The sequence below is a fragment of the Aedes aegypti genome, chromosome 1, assembly GCF_002204515.2.
Source record: "Aedes aegypti strain LVP_AGWG chromosome 1, AaegL5.0 Primary Assembly, whole genome shotgun sequence".
In the NCBI taxonomy this organism is placed as follows: Eukaryota; Metazoa; Arthropoda; class Insecta; order Diptera; family Culicidae; genus Aedes; species Aedes aegypti.
The window spans coordinates 135,706,498-135,727,702 of record NC_035107.1 but is presented as its reverse complement, the minus strand read 5'-3'; the positions used below and the strand labels follow the sequence as shown (position 1 = coordinate 135,727,702).

General features: G+C 37.3%; 1 protein-coding gene across 1 annotated transcript; it reads left to right on the top strand.

Annotated features, from left to right (window-relative positions):
- Positions 1 to 2,472: 2,472 nt before the first annotated feature.
- Positions 2,473 to 19,259, top strand: LOC5564055 (glucose-induced degradation protein 8 homolog). Its single transcript, XM_001648321.2, has 3 exons — positions 2,473 to 2,732; positions 2,892 to 3,114; positions 18,169 to 19,259. The coding sequence occupies exons 1-3, from the start codon at positions 2,615 to 2,617 to the stop codon at positions 18,512 to 18,514; spliced, it is 687 nt and encodes a 228-aa protein (XP_001648371.1). The 5' UTR covers positions 2,473 to 2,614; the 3' UTR covers positions 18,515 to 19,259.
- Positions 19,260 to 21,205: the final 1,946 nt, after the last annotated feature.

Below are 21,205 nucleotides of genomic sequence, written 5' to 3'. Positions count from 1 at the left end.
CTTTCATTGTTTCAATTACTGCTAGTGGTTCAGTTCAAAAAAATAATTTTGACAGCTGGGACCCATGCGGTTCAAAAAAATTAATTTCCGGTTCAAATTTTTTTCGTTTTGAAAGAACAATATGTTTGCTTTGAAACTTTACATTTTTGAAATACATCTGATTGGGTTTTTGATTTTAAATTATATGATTTGAAATAAAAAAGGGTTTTATTGATCCCAGACCTACTCCACCTCATCATACCAAAACGGCACCCTTCCGTATTTTATTTTGATCCGATTTGGTAATAAAGAAAACGTTTACAACTGCGAATACCTTATATTTTTGTATTGACTTTAATTTCTTATGATGGCTTGTCCCTTCTATGAGTTATTTATAGGTGGCCGTGCATGAATCCACAGCGATTCAATCGTGTTCTTACAATCACGAAAAATAACTGATCTAAATATAATCTAAATTATAAAAGTTACCAAGAAAGTTTCAATTTTAGTTACGATTATTCTGAAACTTGAGTTATATTGAGCAGTTCAATGATTTCCTCTACAGGTATTTTTTACACTTCGAGATCTTCAATTAACTCTTCCGCGTCGCACTTAAACTCCGTTTACGGCGTGGAATAAGATGTCTTATATACTTATTTCAATTACCAATAAAAATGATTGAAACAAACAAATCTATAAATTGAAACGAAGCTTTTGTTTTGTTGTTTCAACAAAAATCAAATTGGAAATGCTGTCAGTAAATCCACAATATTTTTGTTTTGTTTTGATAAAAGTCATTGCTGTTTCAGCACAATTTGTTGATTTACAACAAATTGAAAAGGCTGATTGATAACAACAACAAGAATAATTATTGTTTTGAACCGTTATTAATTCTCTGCGTGTGCTCTTGCACTGACATAGCTGAAAAAGTATCAGTATACTTTCTGCATGTTAACGCAAGTAGTGATACTTATCTGAATCAATATTAGCTATGATGACTGAGTTTTATTTCTTTGAAATTGTGAGCTGTAAAATCAACATGTAGGGTCGATGCACCAATAGTCGCATAGCTAAGAACAAATATTCGTATAAAATCGAAAAATGAAGCCAGCGGCATTATTTTTACATCATCTGAAAGCTTTTTATCTTGGCTTTGTGGAAAAAAATATGAAAACTACGAAAACTCATATTTGTGTATTTATTATGACTTGTGCCACTAAAGGAACACATGTGCCTATAGTACCACTATTTTTAATTTCTGTTCCTATAGTAGCACTAGCTGCACGGCGTAGGCGAAATAAAAATCAAAATCGTATTTTTGCAAAACTTTTATATTTTTCCTTTAAAGTGAGGATAAAAAGCTTTCGATGTAGAAAAGTTGTTAATTGATCAATTATTTTGTTCAATAAAAAGAGTTTTTGTTAGTAGTGCTACTAGGACCAGTAGGTTAACTATAGGTATAAGGGAGCTTAAATTTTAAGTAAAACTATTTATTTCGATCATTTTTTTAACCAAATCGAACTGCGTATCGATGGTACTTGGATAAATAGATCCTGACCTTCATGTCAAAAAATATTTTGCAACGATTTATAGCAAAACGGCCGTAAAAAGTCACTAGTGCGGCTATAGGGGACTGTCTACTAAAGGAACACCGACCCTAGTCGAAATCAGATTGATGAAAATGATTTCTGTCAAATGTATAAGGTATTGTGGTGGAATGAACCACAAACATAGTAATTTGTCCTGGAATTCCATGGTAGTTTTAAAAATGGGCGCAGCCAGCTAAAATAGTAATTTCACTCACCCACCCTCTTGTAACACTTTTTGTATGAATATTTTTAAAAAAATTGTATAAGTTGTAACATCACGACGACACCCACCCTCACGACGTTATGAAATTTGCAGGCAATGGACATGCCCTATATCAACTGCAGCGATTTGCGGTAGACAGGATGTCCCGGGCCCGATCTATCTGACAAGCCAATCGAGCCCTCTGTCACCATAGAAGATGGTGTCTCCATCATGTCGATAGCCTGGAAATTTGTGAATATGCGCTTAAAAATGTATTCTATTTTTGGACAATGTTCTTAAATACACTGTTACACAGCAACAATTAAAATTAATTTTAGTTTAGGCCCTCAGCTTCGATGAAAAATCGCGATTCGGCCCGTAGTATGCTGCAGCTTGGACACCCCTGACCTAGATGAACAGTGGACAATGACGGAGCGTTGAGCCCATTTCACCTTAACGTCTTAGACCTTAACATGCTCATGAGCCTCTGCATGCTATAAAACGTTTGACTTTTACTGTGCGCCCTGTTTTCAAGTTGCCCGTTAGATAGAGCGAGACAGCACCAACACACGGCGCACAGTAAAAGTCAAAAGAACAAAAGAATTTATGGCATGTACAGAGGCTCATTCGGCAAACAACGTGAACAGGGCTAAGGATTAATGAATGAACTTTATTAGGGTGCGCCATGATGATGATGAGCACCAGAACTGTCAAAACCGTCGAGACAGAAAAATCATTTTTTTCGTCACAAAAGTGTTTTGTGTTGTTAGTAGTGAAGATTGCGAATATTTACATTGCGAAATAGAATATCGCGCATAAAGCAATAACAATTCGCGGAGGAAAAATGAGCATCAGCGATAAAAACGATGGAATTACCCGAGAGGAATGGCAATCCCGGCTGGAAACGTTTCCCTTCAAACAGGACGACATCAACAAACTGATAATGAATTATCTGGTCACAGGTAAAAGAAAGTGCAAAAATCATTAGGAAAGGTCACTCTCTACAACTTTGTTTTTCTTCCTCAACTTTCTTATGTCGAAAGTTTTGCGCTATCCTCAGTTAGTTTAAGGCTTCATATCTTTGTCCCGATTGATTGTCGCATTTTTATTTTCGTCCGCAGAGGGATTCAAAGAAGCAGCTGAAAAGTTCCAAGCAGAATCCGGAGTGGAACCCTCGGTAGATCTCAGCTCACTGGACAACAGAATATTGATACGGGAAGCCGTGCAGAATGGACGGATACAGGAGGCCACACATCTGGTCAACCAGCTGCACCCGGAACTACTTGACAACGATCGCTATCTCTACTTTCACCTTCAGCAGCTGCATCTTATTGAACTGATCCGGTAAGTAGCGAGGGAATATTCTTGCTTTCAGCTAATTCGGTTCCTTGAGCAGCTCTCGATGGGTACTGTTAGCCATCATTTCATTGTAAATGTTTTGAGAGAATTCTTCAGATTTTTTCATAAAAAATCGTTCAGGGAATGGTGGGAATGCGTTCTAACATCTATTCATCTGTTTGTTATTCCCTAAGGAAATACTTTTAGAAGCGCTGGTAGCAGACCTCTTTTTTAGAAACTTGGCTACTATTTTTATGCAAGTATCTAAAAAATATCTATTTTCAATGCAAGGTCTGTAAAGTCTCTTCTTGACATGCCATCTAAAGTCACTTTTTCACTTTTCAGCTTGTGGTGAACTCCTATGCAAAATTCTAGATTTTTCCAAAGAAATCTTCAGAGATTCTTGAGCGTTTTATTATCAGATTTCTCTAGGAAAAGCTTCAGAAAATCTTCTAGTCATTTCCCCAGAGAGTTATTCTGGAATGCATTCCAGGGAACCCTCCTGAAATTCCTCTAGACATTTCAACACCTATTTTCCCAGGAATCCGTCCAGAAATTCCTCCAGCGATTTTTCAATTAATTCTCAAAATATTTTTCAAAAAAAATACTCTGGGAAATTCTTAAGCATTTCAACGCTACTACTTCCAGTAATTTTTACAGAGCTTACTCTAAACATTTTTCCAGGTAATATACCATATAATTTTCTCCGGAGATTTTTTCCTCTAATTTCGAAAGAATTTCGTTTACAGATTTCACAGAAAACCTTGTTCGATTTTTTCCAACAGTTCCTTCGTCGATGTCATCAATATATATTCCTTCAACATTTCATCCATAGTTCTTCCCAGGAACCATTAGAAAAAGTTAATTCTACGGATTGTTTCACAATTCTTCCAAGAATTCTCAAACAAAATGACCAAGGATTCCTCATGAAGTTTCTTTACACATTTCTTTAAAAAAAATCAATAATGATTCATCAAGTTATTCCTTAAAATCTTCTGAAAACCCTGTGTAAAGATTCAAACTGAAATACTTTGAAATCACGAACACCTAGCAACATGTTGCGTCAATCTGTGGTGACTATAAATATCTAGATAAATAAATAAAAGATTATTGTTCACCACTGTCATCATCATGGGAACTTAGCAATACGAGAGCCACCATTTTGTTGCTAATACACAGTTTTGTAATCGTAGGCGTCCATAATATCTACGCTCCTACTGTTGGCCCTGAGTTGGGCTTCGTTTTTTCGTGTAAACCGCATTCAACACCGCTTCTCCCCACATAGATTTTGGTGCACCGGATTTTGCAAGCATTGCTCTCATTTTCTCCACAATTGTTCGGTTGAATCTCACTGCAACTCCATTATGTTGAGGGGTGTAGCCAACGGTCGATTCCACTTGAACACCTTGCTTTGTATAGTATGCATGTTGCTCGCTCGAAAAATATTCTCTTCCTAAGTCACATCTCAAGTTTGCAATCTTGTATCTAAACTTCGCCGTCGCTATCGATTCATACACCTTGAAGTACTCAAAGAGTTGACATTTTTTTTCTATCTTTATTAACGATATTTTTAGCCCTGGGCTAGTTCATCTCGGGACCAACGGCTTAACTTCCCTTCCGAAGGAAGTCGTCACTACTGAAATTTTTAGTGACATTTCTGCGTCATCAAATATACTACAGCAAAATGGGTATAATCGTCGATAAACGACACAAAGTACCGGTACCCATCTACTGTCCTCGGTGTAATCTGGCCAGAGACATCCGTATGAACACGCTCAAGTGGTCTTGTTGTCCTTGGTCGACTTATATTGAACGGTAACCGGTTCATTTTGCTTTCAGCATAACACTCGCAAAAACCGCCTTCACCATTTACTTCACCAAGTCCTTCAACCATTTCATCTTGCTTCAGGCGTCGTACGTTCTTGAAGCTTAAATGTCCGAACCGTTTATGCCACAGCTGCAGCTCATCTTCCTTACCTCTCGCTAGCATTGCCGAACTTAGGGTTACACTGACCATCTTCACATAAAACAGACTTCCACGCAACATCGCCACAGCTACAGTTTCACCGTTTTTGGACAACACTGCTCGATTTGGTTTGAAATCTACTTTTACTCCAGCTTTCAGCAAACGGGACAACGACAGCAAATTGAACTTGAGATTTTTTACGCATAGTACTTTCCCCAAAGACAACGTCAATCCATTTCCATCAACGACAACCTTTCCTTTCACAGTACCTTCTTTTGTAGCAATCAACTTCTCACCTTTTTTCGCGCTCTCATTCATCAACGGCTCATCGAATACGCAAAGCTCTTGAAAATAGTCTTCATTTGATGTCATGTGACGACTTGCTCCCGAGTCCAGAATCCATTAAATGCTCGATTCTTTCTACAGTTCATCTTTTTGTTCTTGGGACAGTACAAGCGCAATTTCTCTATCCACCGGTACGCATTGGCGTAGGAACAGGGGGGGCCAGGGGGGCCAGGGGGGCCTGGCCCCCTCCAGAAGCATCTAGGCCCCCCCCCAGAATTTTTGATGATAATGAAAAAAACTATTCAATATTAAGCAAAATCTTCTGAATCAATATACATGACTCTTGCTATTGGTAAAATCTCTTCAATAGTTTTTTTTTAAGACACTACACGTTAATGCTTCCAGTGGGCTATTTGCCCTTTGAAGGAAGCACCACACTAGACAACGGACTAGCATGCAACGCCCAGTGGCACAGTCAGAAAACATTCCTCTCGAAAAGGCGGGAATCGAACCCACGCTCCTTAGCACGATGCAGCTAAATGCCTCGGTGACACTAACCGCACGGCTACGAAGTTACGTTATATTATGTTGTACAGCAATAGTGAGAAAACCTCGCTTGTCTTACACAGCATCAGCGTGGTGGTTCTGATTTCGGTGAATCGCGCGACAACCAAAAGCGTAACCGTCCGGCTGTCGATCGATTGGTTACTGTTAGAACTAGCTTCTTGTTGTTGTTCTCATGTTTTTTGAGGAAACCCTGCTCGAGGTGTCCGGTGATGATGATTCCCCTTATGAGAATCCATTAAAAATCCATACATTAACATCAACTTGTATAATGTCAGCAAAAAAAAAATAAAAAATAGAATTTCATCTAAATGGATTTCTTTGAAAATACATAGCGAGAATTTTTGTCGAAAAATAAGGTTTAATTTTCATGGAATTTCGGCATGCCCAAGTTTTCTTTAGATGAATGGCAGAAATTTAACCTTGCGTGAAAAATATGTAACAAAATCGACGACAGCTTTTTATTGCAGCAATAAATTCTCTCTTTGAATTTGATTCAATTTTCAAGCATTTTAGCGTAAATAAATTTATTTATTTAACTATATTCTTCCAAAAAAACTTATTATTTCATAATTTTTTCGACTATTTTCCAACAGATTTGTAGCAAACTTTTCCATAAAACTTTTCGATTTTCTTTATAGAATTTTAGTTCCTGAAATTCCTCAATGAATATTGAAAGATGGTTTCAGAGCTTTTTTAAATCGCTTGGAAATTAGTCGAATAATGTTATGGGACTTTTTCATACTTTCAAAGCGAATTCATCCCGGTGGATATCCGTTCCTTCTATGTCTACTTAATCTTAATCTTTCAAAGGTTCAAAGAAAACTTCGTAAGAAGATTCTGATGGACCTTCTTGAGAAATTTGTTTTATTTGTAAATTCATTAGACAGATTCTAACTATCCTGTAATTTACTTCTAGAGAAAAGATTATAAATTATTCCATTGCCCATCATTTATTCTACCTGCTTCAACATTTTGTTGTTTCTCCTTTCTCCGCATGACACTTTGAGGAACTTCGTACAAAAATCTATCCATACTTCAAAAAGCAATATTTTAAAGAATCTTAAAAGAGGTATATTACAGAAGTTTTGAAAAATTGCAAATTTCTTATACGTATGGTCGTAAAATGGTTGGTCGTATGGTCGCATCCTAAAATCCATCAGTTTAAATTCAATAAAACCGTACGTTACGAATTTTACCACAATACATCTCCGAATGTTCTTGAAAAATGCCAGCAATATTTTCGCGTTAAACTTATACAGTACTACAAAATTATCAATAATTGACCATTCAAAACAGTTTGGAATTTCTAAAGGGAAGAAAAAATAATTCTACATCAATATGTTCACCATAGTATCATGAAACCTCAGTGTTCATACACAATATTATTAAAGATTTTAGTTACAATTACTTTCAGTAAAAGTTTCATCCATCTTAACAGCAATGATTTTCTATTATAAAAGACGAAGAGAAAAAACAAGAATTTTTGTAGTAAATCCTACAAGGGCCACTTAATTTTTTCTGTAAAGTACATTGTCAACAAGATTCAGAAATTTTACGATTTATGTATAGAATTTGACGACATGTAAATTTTTGTTTGTATTTAAGCTGCAATTATTCAACAACAAAAATACCAACAAAGTTTTTTAGAAATCTGATATGGAGTGATTCGTGAGGAATTTGTAAAGCAATCCCTAAAAAATATTAAGATATTCTTGGATTTGTTTTTGGTACAAAAAAAATGGAGAATGGATACATTTTCAATTGTTAATTAAGAAAGAATACTGAAATTCGCAAAAAAAAGTAGTTTTTTTAGATCCTAAAAATATACTTGAAGGAACTTCTGGAGAAATTTTTTTGAGAAGTTCAGGAAGCAATTGCAAAATCGTAGTAAATCTGGTGTAAAATTTCTTCTAAAAATTCTCAAAAGAATGGTTAGTGCGATTTAAAGATAAAAACCTCTGGAAAATACTTAGATGAATCACTGGTAAATTTTTTGGAAGAAGATATCCTTGAACAAATTACTCGGGGAATTTTTGAGTATTTTTGCGGAAGAGTTTTGGAAATAATATTTGAACGTATTTCGCTAAGAATTTGATAGGAATGTTAGAGTTCTTTAACATTTCTTAGTTAGGCATTTGAAACAAAGTAAAAAAATATATTTTAGAGAGAATTTGAGGAATTTGAGGTGTTGCTCCCTCAAAAATAATTATCTGTGAAAAAAAAAATGCAGATAGTTCTGCGGAGGAATTCTTTGAAAAATCATGAACTAAATTTTTCCAATTGATTTTTCTGGAATTCCTCATGAAATTCATGTGGAATATTACGAGGAATTCTTACAGTAACACCTGGAAGAATATTTTTTTTTCAGGAAGTCTATATATTTTTTGCTGCAATTTTTTCAAACAATCCTGTTGAGAAAAATCAGGAAGAACTTCAAAATCAAAGTTGGAAAAACTGTTGGCGTACTTTCTGATGAATTCGTGTACTGAATTCTTACTTGGTGATCTTGAATACATTTTTGGTGAGACTCTCCGAATTTTTTGTACTATTTTTTGAGAAATTAGCTGTAAATTCTGAAAATCCTAAGCAAATTTTTAATGAGTACAGGAGGATACTTTAAACTATCAATTAGAATTTATATGTAATAAGTACGTAGAGGACCTTCAAGGAATTTTTTTTTTTTTAACACTAATGCATGGCGGAATCTTTCAAAGAATTTTTAAGCAATTCGATAGAGATTTTTCAAGAAATTTTCGAGTGAGATCAGAAAGTCTGGGAATGATTTTCCATGAGAATCCTAGGACGAATTAAGTGAAAACTAATAGAGGAGATTTTGGAGACTGAAAAGTACGAAAATAATTCATGTTGAAATTCCCGTAGGAATTCTCAGAGAAATCTGCTGAATACCTGAAAAGTTCGTAGAAGAATTACAAAGGACATTCATTGCTAGTTTTTTTTTTGCTAAGATTCTTGAAGGATTTTCACTGGGTTACAAAAAACATTAATCTTTTTCGTAGCAAAAATTGAAATTTACAAATATGCCTAATGTGCCACGAAATGAGACAAAATAACAAATTAATAAAATCAATACAAATCTGTTAAAACTACGAATTTTTTGAAAACCGTTATTGTTACGACCAACATTACTTCTGTAAAACAATTATTTGCTAGGCCCCCCCTAGGCCCCCTCCAGAAAAAAGTCCTAGCTACGCCAATGCCGGTACGGTCGCAACTTGAGCCTTACCATGTCGATTCTTGTTCTTCGGACAAGAGAACTTCTTGTGTCCTACTTCACCACAGACGAAACACGTGCCTTGAAACTGTCTTCTTTACTTGTTCTTCACCGGCTTCGCTGCAAACGCACTTCCAGATCCATCCGAAACGCCATTAACGATTAAACCATTCTCTCTGCCCGATCGTTTCTGCTCTTCAGCCAATAATCGTGCCTTCACAGTGTCCAATGTCAACTGATCATCTCCAAGATTCTCCATAGCCGTGGTGACAACATCATACGACGATGAAATGAACAACTGACTTACAACATCCAACTCCGATACGGTAGCTCCAGCTCCTTTTAACTGACGGATCAACTCATCGAAGCGGCGGAAATGGTCCATTATAGCGGTGTTCCTTCTTCCATCTTGAGCGTGGCCAGGAATCTTCGAACATAGGTTTGCGTTGCAAAACCCTTCTTCGCAAACCTATAGAGCGCTGCATATGACGAGCCTAACCTCACTTATTTGACAGCTGCTGGTCCTGTTGTTTACGTTCCGGACTTAGTCGTTTTTTCCATCATTTTTTCATCTTCGCATTTCTATTACCAGCATGCTGATGGTGACGATTTTCCACGGTAGGAAGATAGAATAATACGATCCGTGGGTATCTGCAGTGGATTTGACCTCTCCTCGCAGCAAACTTTCACGAAATTAAGAATGATTCGAAAAAAGTACTAAGTCCAAACTGTAAACAACAGGACCAGTACCTGTCAAAATTGATGCGTGACGTCACAGTGCAGTGGAGCATTCGCTAGGGAGCTCCACATCTTCTTCGTAGTATTCTTGTCACGCACGTATTCTAGATGCGAGTCAACAATCTACGGCACCAGAAGCATCCTTTTCTTGAAAAGCTTGTCGCTTGCCGTGCGCTGACATTTGCGTTTCTACTCGGAACTTCCATACGTCGTATCCCTCGCCAGCAAACTGTACAATTCCAACCTTGGCAGCACTCGACATCCTTGTAACTTTGTAAGACTTGTAACAAACTTATCAATATTGAAAAAATATTCGATACTTTTTTCAGCGGCCAAACGCAACTGGGCCCATAACCCTTAGAGAAAGACGAGCGTTCTATGGGGCTCTGCACTGTTTTGATTTTGCATGAGATTTTGACGTTTACGGGCTTTGTTGTTTACTAATTTGATGAAGGAGTGAAAGAGTGAGACTGATTTTTGTGCAGAGCCCCATGGACCTATGCACGGATTCACTATTTGACGTTTTAGCGGTGCCGTGTTATTTATGTGGCCATGAAAACCATTGAATTCGGCACCGCTCAAACGTCAAACTAGTGAACTCGTGCATCGGTCCATAGCAAGGTTGGTTTATTACTGACCAATGCACGAGTTCACTATCTGACGTTTGAGCGGTGCCGTGTTATTTACGTGACCATGGTAACGAGTGAATTCGGCACCGCTAAAACGAAATTAGTGAACTCGTGCATCGGTCCATGGACCAATGCACGAGTTCACTAATTTGACGTTTGAGCGGTGCCGAATTCACTGGTTTCCATGGTCACATAAATAATACGGCACCGCTAAAACGTCAAATGGTGAACTCGTGCATTGGTCCATAGGTGATAACGTATAAACAACTTGTTGGTAACCAAGGTGGGGATATAATCAACTGCTCCTACACGATTAACCCCTTCATTAAGAAAGTCCGAATTTTACCAGGACCTCATCCAGTAATTATTCCACCGACTTCCCTAGGATTTCATTTAAAATTGTAGTTCAGGATTTTATTTAAATTTCTACCAGGCATTTATGGTGAAACAGTTTTGAATCAACTTCTAAGATTGCACTAAAACTTCAAAGGCACAAATCTCACAAAGAAAGCATTCAACAACCGTGCACTTTTTATTTTGGCTTAGTGCACTAGCAGAAAGCTTAAATTAAGAAGATCAGAAACGTTTGCCAACTATTTCTCCAGTTTTGTGACTTTGAAATCGTGAGTAGGGGCACAAGTCGGCCATTGTGCCGGTCATCTTTGGATTCTGAGATGTTTCACCTTATACAGAGATACCTTCGAAGTTACTCCAGAGATTCATCCCAAGATTCCTTTAAATTCTACTCCTGCAAAGATGTCTGAACAAACTATTGGACTCTTGAGGAAGTCTTGAAATATTTCCTAAATAAATTAATAATATAAATATAGAAAGTAATTAGTCGAATTCCTGAAAACAATTGTTAAGCTGGTGTGACACCTTAAATGAAATTTTAATGAATCCATTCAAATTTATAATTATTCTAGAAATGTTAAAAAATGTTAAAGGAAATAGCAACCGAGCTTAACGATGGCACGGCGAGAAACCATATACACCGGAGGAAGAAGAGTTTGCAAAACTATTGATTCCGAAAATTATCCCCAACCCTCGGCCAGACGATGTAGAAGGACTAGAAGCAGTTGAACCTGGTAATGCTATTGCTGACAACGTTGAACAGATAGTTGCAGAAAATTAATATGAAAATACAGATGGCATTGAGGTAGACAATACAGATGTTAAAGGTGTATCGGCGCTCCCACCACTATTGAAGAATGGGAACAACTGTGAGGAGAATGTTCCGAAGTCCAGTGGTCGGGAGGGCAGGTTGGTTTGCTGGTTTCATCGCTCCTTACAGAGCTCTTTCTGCTGCTCATGCATGTCAACAGGTACCCACAAGCTACGCAGAGGTCAATGGTCATCCGCACGAGACTAAATGGAGGAAGGCTATTCATGACGAGCTAAGGTCCTTGGAGGAAAATCAAACCTGGACGATAGTGAAGTGCCCTGAAGCCGTGAAACCAGTACTAAGTAAATGGCTTTTTACGCTGAAGACTGATGCAGATGGAAATCCTGAACGTTACAAGGCTCGCTTGGATGCCAGAGGATACCTGCAGCGGACTATGAGGAAACATTTGCTCCAGTGGCTATGCTTTCAACCATACGAAGTATCTTGGCTATTGCGGTAAATCGAAATCTGAAAATTCACCGAATGGATGTAAAAACAGCGTTTCTAAATGGGATTTGTTCGTTCTCGGCATGACTATTGTGTATACGTTTGTGGAACGGGCAGGCAGATAGTCTACATCGTGATCTACGTGGACGATTTACTTGTAGTGGCAGCCGATATTCGAATAATAGATGAAATCAAGATACGTTTGAAGAAAGAGTTTGAGATGACAGATATGAACGAACTTCACCATTTTCTGGGCATCAAGATCGAACGAGACGAAGATGGTATGTATTGCGCATTTCTTTCACCACTGGACTATCGCAGAAGTTTTTACAAGTGCGGGAACGCTAATAAAAGCGCGCGATTGCATCAAATCGAGTCGGTGTCTTCAAAGGGGTTATTTATCGCAGTCCAAAGAATAAGTGCTCTGAAGACACCAACATGATTCAATGCAATCTCGCACTTTTATTCGCATTTTCGCACTCATGTAGCCGCACTTCGCAGTCCAGTAGTGAAAGAAATACACAATATCTTTCACAAGAAGTCCTTATCCGAAAAATACTTTTGCGTTTTGGAATGGAGAACTGTAGACCAGCAAGTACGCCCGCTGAAACGAAATTACAGCTACGCCCGATGAATGAAATTGGCAATTATCCATATCGTGAACTGATTGGCAGCTTGATGTTCTTGAATCTCGTGTCCGGACCAGACTTGTGCTATATTGTCGGATATTTAGCAAGGTTTCAATATGCGGCAGGAGATGAACACCGAAACCATGCTAAACGAGTCTTACGCTACCTTCAAGCTACCAAGAGTACGAAGCTGACATTCAGGAGATACTCGCAAGAACCGCCAGTCAAGGTTTTCGTTGACGCTGACTACGCTAGTGATGATCTAGATCGCAAATGTGTGTCTGGATTTTTGATCAAGGTATTTGGCTGTACTGTCCTGTGATCATCCAAGAAGCAGCGCGCAGTGTCAATGTCCACGGAGGCTGAATACATCGCGATGAGTTGTGCAGTTAGTGAAACAATTTGGCTTTGTGGACTTATAACTGACTTGCGAGAATCAAGCTTATCCCTTCCTTTCTGGCATTACGTCCCCACTGGGACAGAGCCTGCTTCTCAGCTTAGTGTTCTTATGATCACTTCCACAGTTATTAACTGAGAGCTTACTGTGCCAATAACCATTTTTGCATGCGTATATCGTGTGGCAGGTACGAAGATACTCTATGCCCTTGGAAATCGAGAAAATTTCCAACCCGAAAAGATCCTGGAACGGTGGGATTCGAACCCACGACCCTCAGCTTGGTCTTGCTGAATAGCTGCGCGTTTACCGCTACGGCTATCTGGGCCCTAAGCTTATATCCTGTCCAAATTTACGCTTATATCCTGTCCAAATTTACGGGGACAATCAGAGGGCCATTGCTATGGCAGAGAAAGAGGAAACAAAACATGTGCAGCATATCGATGTCAAGTTTCACTTTATCCGAGCAGCGGTTGCAGAAGGAAAAGTGAAGCTTGTCTACGTGCCAACTAAGAAGCAGGAAGCGGACATTCTTTTAAAGTCCCTAGTAGCTTCTATTTTCAATGCGTTACGGACGATGATTGGATTGGAGACCATCAACTGAGAGGGGGTGAAGAGTAGGCCGTCCCTTATTTTTTCGAAAATGCGAAATGTTATGAGTTCGTCATTGTCAAGTGCTCGTTTTGGTAAGAAAAAAAAATAGGTAAAATTTTGAAGTCACTACGTGAACGCTAAGTCGTCCCCCAAAGGCCTTGAAGGTATCAGATGTACAAGACCCCCGTGCGCAAATCGAGCTCGCTGCTCGTCGTAATTTGGATGAATCAGTAAAAAAACTCAATGAAATTCTGAAGAAATTTTTGGTATAATATCCAAAGGAATCAGAAAGCCGGCTCTAGAGGCATGTTCCTTGCCGTTTGCAAGATTCGTGCCATAAACCATACATTCTTGCTACTAGTCCTGTCTCCTGTCTAAGAATTGTCCGATCATATTTTTAAAGACCGAGGGCAGATCGCCGTAGTGATAAACGCGCAGCTATACAGCAAGCTGAAGGTCGTGTGTTCGAATCCCACCGGCCTAGGATCTTTTCGGTTTTGAAATGTTCTCGATTTCCCAGGGCATAGAGTATCATCGTACCTGTCACACGATATAAAAAAAAAACAACTTAATCTTCGAAAAATATCCTGCAAGATTTTCTAGAAAAATTTCTTAACACAGCGGTGCTCCGCGACAGTTTTTTAAAAATTTGTACCTGTATCTTGAAATATGTACCTCAAATTTGTGCTTTAAAATACGGTTTTAATTATACCAACCCGAGATCAAATTTTCATTTAGGACTACTGTTTTGTTCTCTAGATATCTGCTTTTAAAAAATTAGCGGTGTTCTTCATTTATCTTCAATTTATGTTTTTTTCGACGTTATGGTTGATGACTTATAACTATTTTTACGAATCTTGTACAAACGATGTAAAAGTTTTGATGATTATTGAAATTTCATGTACTGGTGGAATCAAATTATGAATATTACACGAGTTTTATCAGTTTTATGAATATATCCGTGAGTACTGAACTTGTGAGCAATCCACTCAATCACATTAATATAGGTTTAGAAAAGTAATATTTCGCTAGAGAAACTCGCTCAGTTGTTCAAACAAGGCTTGATAATACTACTCAACATCACCAGAGTTCGGTAGCTTGCTTTGCCTCTTCGCGTGCTGTGTTTGCCTCTTCGCGATGGAGAGGCAACGAAACATGAGCAATCATGAAGCGACACAAAACACAACGCATAAAAATCCATCAAGAAGAGTGACATCACAACTCTGTTCGGACGGGTCACTCAAGAGTACTTTTAAAGTGTGAATAAGGATGATTATAGAAGCAAGAGAGAAAAAGTACCAGAAAAAACCCCTCGCATTTCGATGCACTCTTATTCGAATCGTTTAAGGATTCATGTCGTGAATTTTTAATTCAATTTTTGCTCCTCAGACAAACCTTGAAATGGCCTCATTTTTGCATCGTAGAGGAGTTTCTGTCAGGCCTGGTTCAAACTAACAACTAAAGTTCGAAAATGTCTTTACCAAAGCAATTCTGTCGTTCTGTTAAACCACGAATTTTAAATAGTGGATGACAAACCAAATAAAGTTTCATTTAGATGCCTTATTGTCACAATTAAAATAAATCCTTTTACATAAAAAAGGTAAAAAAATGTAAATTCAAGTGAAGTTAAATCGAAGCCAAACCTCAAATTTATTTGAGCACAAATCTGGAGAACCGAACATCCGTATGAGCTGAAAACTAGATCGATTAGTCATCAACAGCATGTGACCAATCGATCAAGTTTTCGGCTTGAACGAATGTTTTGTCCTCCAGACTTGAGTTCTTGAAAATTTAAGGTTTGAATAATGTCTGCAAGTGTTTTCGGACAATTCCTGGTAGTAAACGATGATGAATTCTCGAAAATAATCATATGAAAATGCCTTAGAAAAATAGAGAAACTAAGTGTAGAAGTTATTGGAAAAAAATCTTTGTTGATTTTGTTGATAGAACTCATGTAGAAATTTTCGGGAGATCTCCAAAAGTAACAACTGAATGAATTGATGGAAGAATAAGTGGGAAAATATTGGAAAAATCCTGGGATAGACAATGGAAAAAAATCAGACTAAACGCTTTAGAAATTACTAGATGCAGTAGCCACAGACAAACAAACTTAACACTGAAGACAATTCCATCGACCACTTACTTAACGATCATTTCAAATTTGCTATGTTTCAAACCTCACACACAGAGGCGCGCGCATCGTTTTTATTCTTGTTTGACGTTTCACATCTGCAGGTTTTGATGCACAGTAGCGTCTGTGCAGTAGCGTTGGATTACTCTAGGATTTCCTGGAGCCAATTTTAGAGAAATTCCTAAAATTGCAAGCATCCTTTGAAAAATCACAGGAAGAATTGATGATAGAGAGATTTCTGGAGCGTGATCACTGAAAAAATCACTATAAGAATGCCTGAAGTTTTTCCTTGATGAATCTGAGAAGAAATTTCTAAAGAATCAGTGGAATAATCGCGTAAAAGCCCTGAAAATTTCTCTGAAGTCGCTTGAGTTTTGCATCAAGACCTACTGCAAACAAGATAAGGAAAAAAGTTACTGTAGAGAGACCATTTTGATTTGAATAGAGATTTAAGAGACCTTACATTATAAGTACAAACTCTTTAGAGACAGCATTAAAATAGTGACCAAGCCTCTAAATACTCTGACACTCTTCAAGGAAATTCTTTAAGATGATTATAAAACGAAGCCAAACCAAGAATTTTCAAGTGCACAAGTCTGGAGAATCTGACAACCATTCGCGTTGAAAATCGATCAAATTGCTTGCTTGCTAGCGGTGACCATCTGGATAAATTTTCAACGCGGAGCGCTGTTAAGTTCTCAAGTCTTGTGCTCTTGAAAATTCGAGGTGTGGCTTCGTTCTATAATCATCTTAAGCAGAGCTGGTAGCAGATCCCTTTTTAAAAACTTGGTCACTGCTTTAATGGAAGTCTCTGAAAAGACTCTAAAATCACTTTTTTTTTGCTTGTGGGGAATCGATGATGCAAAATTCTAGGGGCTCCAAAAAAACCTTCAGAGACTCTTACACGATTATTCCACAGGTTATTCCAGAAATCATTTTCAGATTCCTCAATGAAAAGCTTCAGCACTCCTGTACCATACGACTCCTTCAGAAATTTCTCCACTAATATCTAAAGCAATTCGTTTCTAGATTTTTACATAAAACCTTACAAGAATTCCTTCACCTACGCCGATTTTTCCTTCGCTTTTAATATGGATACCTTTATTCGGAGATTCTCACAGGAGTTGCTCTACTTTTTTAGGTATTATTCCACAACTCTTCCAAGAATTACTCAATAAATGCGACCAGGAACTTCTCATGAAGTTCCTTTGTATTCTTCTTTATTATTTTCTCCAGCTATTCATTTGGAAATTATTTTGGAGATCTTCCATGAGCTTCATCACATCTCGGATTGTTTGAGTATTTTTCCCAAAATCCCTTGAAAAATTTCAGAATAAATTATCAAACAAATTGAGCAATTAGATGGAATTTCAGGAGTAAGGCGAGTGTTTTTACACCCATTTTTGGTTCAGTAGAAAGAATTCATGCTCTTTTGTCATTCTGCATTGTAAAATTTCACGAAAATCGATTAAATTTCGTGTACTAATCCAGTAAGAAAAACGACAAAGAGAAATCGATCACTGCAGATTCGCCTGTATAACGCGAGATTTGCTCATTTAGCTAAGGGGTGGTCCATTAATTACGTAAGGGTTTATGGGGGAAGGGGGGGGGTTGAAGATTTCTTACACGCCATACAAATTATTTTTGGTTTTCATACAAAAAAACTTACCATGGGGGGAGGGGTGGGGGGGGGTGTTGAAAAACCGCTAAAATTGTCTTACGTAATTAATGGACAGCCCCTAAGCGTGTACTGATAGCTTTCGGAAATTCTTAGACAACATCCTGCAACAATTTGTTATGGCTTTATAGACATTTCCGGGAGATTATCTATGGATTTTAATAAAGTTTATAAACGAATTTCTCGATTGAAAACATTTGCAGCAACTAAGACAGATATAAAAACCTACTTGTCGATATGTTCAGTATTTTTATGGTCGGATTTGCTGAGAAATTCCTTACTAAGAACCTGTAAATTTTTTCCACTTACTGACAGCCATATTGTCAAGCAAAGTGGGCTTCGTGGTCTTGCGGTTAGCGGCGTCAGTCGTCTGGGCGTATTGTGCCACGAAGTGTGGGTTCGATTCCCACTCCAGTCGGTGAAAACTTTTCGTCGAACGAAAAATTCATCATTGGGCTGCTGGGTGTTTCGTGTTGTCCGTTGCCTAATGTTAGTGATTGTTCAGTCTGTGCAGCCTATGGCTGAAGACGGTGTAAGAAGAAAAGGGTTCAAGCTTTATAGAAATAAAATAGTTTCTCATGAATGTTTTCGTCTTTTTTTTTCAGGGCAGGAAAAATTGAAGAGGCACTTACCTTCGCGCAGACGCAGATTTCCGAAGCCGGCGAAAGCAATCCAGAGGTACTGAACGAATTGGAACGAACCCTGGCATTGCTGGCGTTTGAGAAACCCCAAAACAGTCCGTTTGCCGATCTTCTTGATCAAACTCACCGACAGAAAGTGGCCAGTGAACTTAACGCAGCTATTCTCAAGATGGAGCACCAGGAACAGTCCAGCCCAAGAATGATTAACGTTCTCAAGCTGATCCTCTGGGCTCAAGCCGAGCTGGACAAGAAGAATGTGAAATATCCGAAAATGATCGATCTGGCAACGGCTACTATTGATCCTAAGTAAAGACGGTAAAAGAGGAATTAATATATATTAATCTTATGTGTACTAATTTAGCAGTCGTGCTTTTCCCTACATTGGATTAGATAGAAAAGTTCTGAACAATTTGAGGGCCCAAGCAAATGGAATGACATGATAGATTAAAAAAATTGGTTTTGTATTGAGAGGGTTTTGTTCGTATACTTACCTAGCACATTGAAGTTAAGTTTCTTTTTTAGTTTTATTATTGTAATATCTCAGATGAAGCTTCACAATCATTCAATAGATCAATACGCGTTACTTTCATTCATTCATTGTCTTTAGAAGCCAATACCTACAAAAGTCCATAACTTTCAGATCGTTCGCTTATATTTCATATTTTTCTTCAAAAGTTTTCATGATTGACGCTTTCATATTTCTATAAATATTCCTGTTTTTTATGTTATATTCAATGTGAATTTCCTTTTAAATACTCGCACGTAATCGATTCCATATTAGTCATCCATTGAAATAATATTTTAATCAAGGCGTTCATTTCTCAAAGCCACACATAAGACGTAAATGATTTATCTAAGCAAATCAAGAATACATATAAAAGTATGGAAGCGTAATATATCATGATTAATGTATTTTTTGTAAACAAATTTTAAAAAATAGTTTTGCTGTAATGAGAGTGGTCTAATAAATTAGGAAAGTACGACTGTCTTGTGCTGATAAAAATGTCAATGATAAAAGAATGGAAATATACAATAAAGCAGTGTTTCGGGTTTCATTGTAGTATTTTTTTCTACATTAATTAAAGTAATTCCTAATTTCCTAGAGCTCGTTACCTCGTCCAAGTGGATTTTTTCTTTCGGCGTTCGCGTTTGCTGGGCAGAATAGTGTGTGATCTTTTGATTCTGTTGAATGCACCTGTGGAGCGAGCGTGTCCAGTTCACGTTGTGCAAGTGCGAAAAAATATTCTTGTTCAGTTGAGGATCGTCCAACGGGTGAGCTGGTTTCATTCTTCTTATAATACTTTTTTATCGTGGTAACGTTATTTTTATATAACTTTCAAACAAACAACAAAAAGGGTCGACATAAACCTTTATATAATTTTAACGTTCAACGCTCCGTCATCGTAATCTGAAAAAAGAAAAAACTGCTTTGGAAGTTTCGATGATGACGATATCGAAACTTCCAAAGCAGTTTTTTCTGTTCAAAATTAAAAATTATTCGATGAAAATGTGTTTCGGTTGGAGTATAGAATACAGTAAACACATCTTCCTGTAAATTTTCTTTATTTTGAACGAAAAAACTGCTTTTGAAAATTTCGAAATCAATGACGAATCCTGCCCCCTTAATATACAGTCAATCATGGCGGGGTAATTTGCAGGACATGATAATTTACCACCTTATTTCACTATAAAACTCAAATATCAAAAGAAAGTTTGTTATAAGTTAGTCCTACATTACGTTTAACCATCAATTCAAGTAGTGACCATCATTAAAGCTGATGGGGTAATTATTTTTACCGGATTAAACAAAACTCTTGTAAATGGATTGAAAACTGCTACTTTATAAAGGTTCCACATCGTGACCTGAAAATATAAGTAGATTTAGATTACAAAACTAATACTCTAGATCAGTGCTTCCCAAACTTTTTCAACTTTCGCCCCCTCGAGGCAAATATTTATCTGGAATTGCCCCCCTATGGTATGGGGTTAGAATATTTTAATTAATCGTTGTACGCCAATAAATGCATATTCATACTTGCATATTCATGGAATCATAATAATTGTGTACATTTAAAAACATTTTCTTAAAAATCGATAAACCACAATTATTAAGAATGATTTACTGAACTGTACTTTATTATAGCTTTTTAGCCAATATCTTGCGTGCGTTGTAGGCTGCTGAACCGGTTTTCGATGCAAGTTCCACCCAGTTTCATCTATTCAAATATAATGTATGCATAGGCGCCAACTTGTGACGTAGTTGCGGCGAAGTTCTTCAAAACTGAATCAAATGCAATGTTTTCCGAGCAAACGCACTTCTTTTCACATGAATATGTCATATATGGGTGAACTGCATGGATCTAGCTTGAAATTGTGCATTTTCGAAAAGGTCTACCCTCTCTTCAAATACGTTACAAGTTGGCGCCTATACATACATTACATTTGAATAGTTGAAACTGGGTCGAACTTGTATCGAAAACTGTTTCAGCAACCTATAATGCCGCAAGATATTGATAAAATTTCTATTATAAATTACAGTCCAGTAAAATATTCCTTATAATTGTGGATTATCGATATTTGAGAAAATATTTCTGAATGTCCACAATAGTAATTGTATTATGATTTCATACTAATTTCCCACTCTCGAAATCCTGAGTGTTTTTCAAAAAGGGTGTTTTTTTTTCAACACCACCAAAAATCAGATTTGTTTTGACGTGCAAATCGGTTCACATCAGACGCATTTCTGTTATTTATTCAAATCTACTTTTAAATCGGATGTTTTTCGTCTGTAGTATCAAACGGTTTTATCGTTGGAATTTCAATTTTTTTCGATAATTTTTTCAAAATTTATCGGGAAAAAAAGATTTGTACTATAAGAACTAATAAGTAAGAATGAGTGCAACCGAAACATCAAAATGGTTACTGTAGTTATTTTTTCGCAAAAAGCTGGATGCTATTACAAAGAAATATAAGTTTCCTAACTTAAAAAAATCCTTGTATA

What these genes read in the sequence shown, in the direction of transcription:
- LOC5564055 (XM_001648321.2), top strand. Translation starts at nt 2,615, where the DNA reads ATGAGCATCAGCGATAAAAACGATGGAATTACCCGAGAGGAATGGCAA. An exon ending in AATGAATTATCTGGTCACAG is followed by an intron (nt 2,733 to 2,891) that starts GTAAAAGAAAGT and finishes TTTCGTCCGCAG; the next exon opens with AGGGATTCAAAGAAGCAGCT. An exon ending in CATCTTATTGAACTGATCCG is followed by an intron (nt 3,115 to 18,168) that starts GTAAGTAGCGAG and finishes TTTTTTTTTCAG; the next exon opens with GGCAGGAAAAATTGAAGAGG.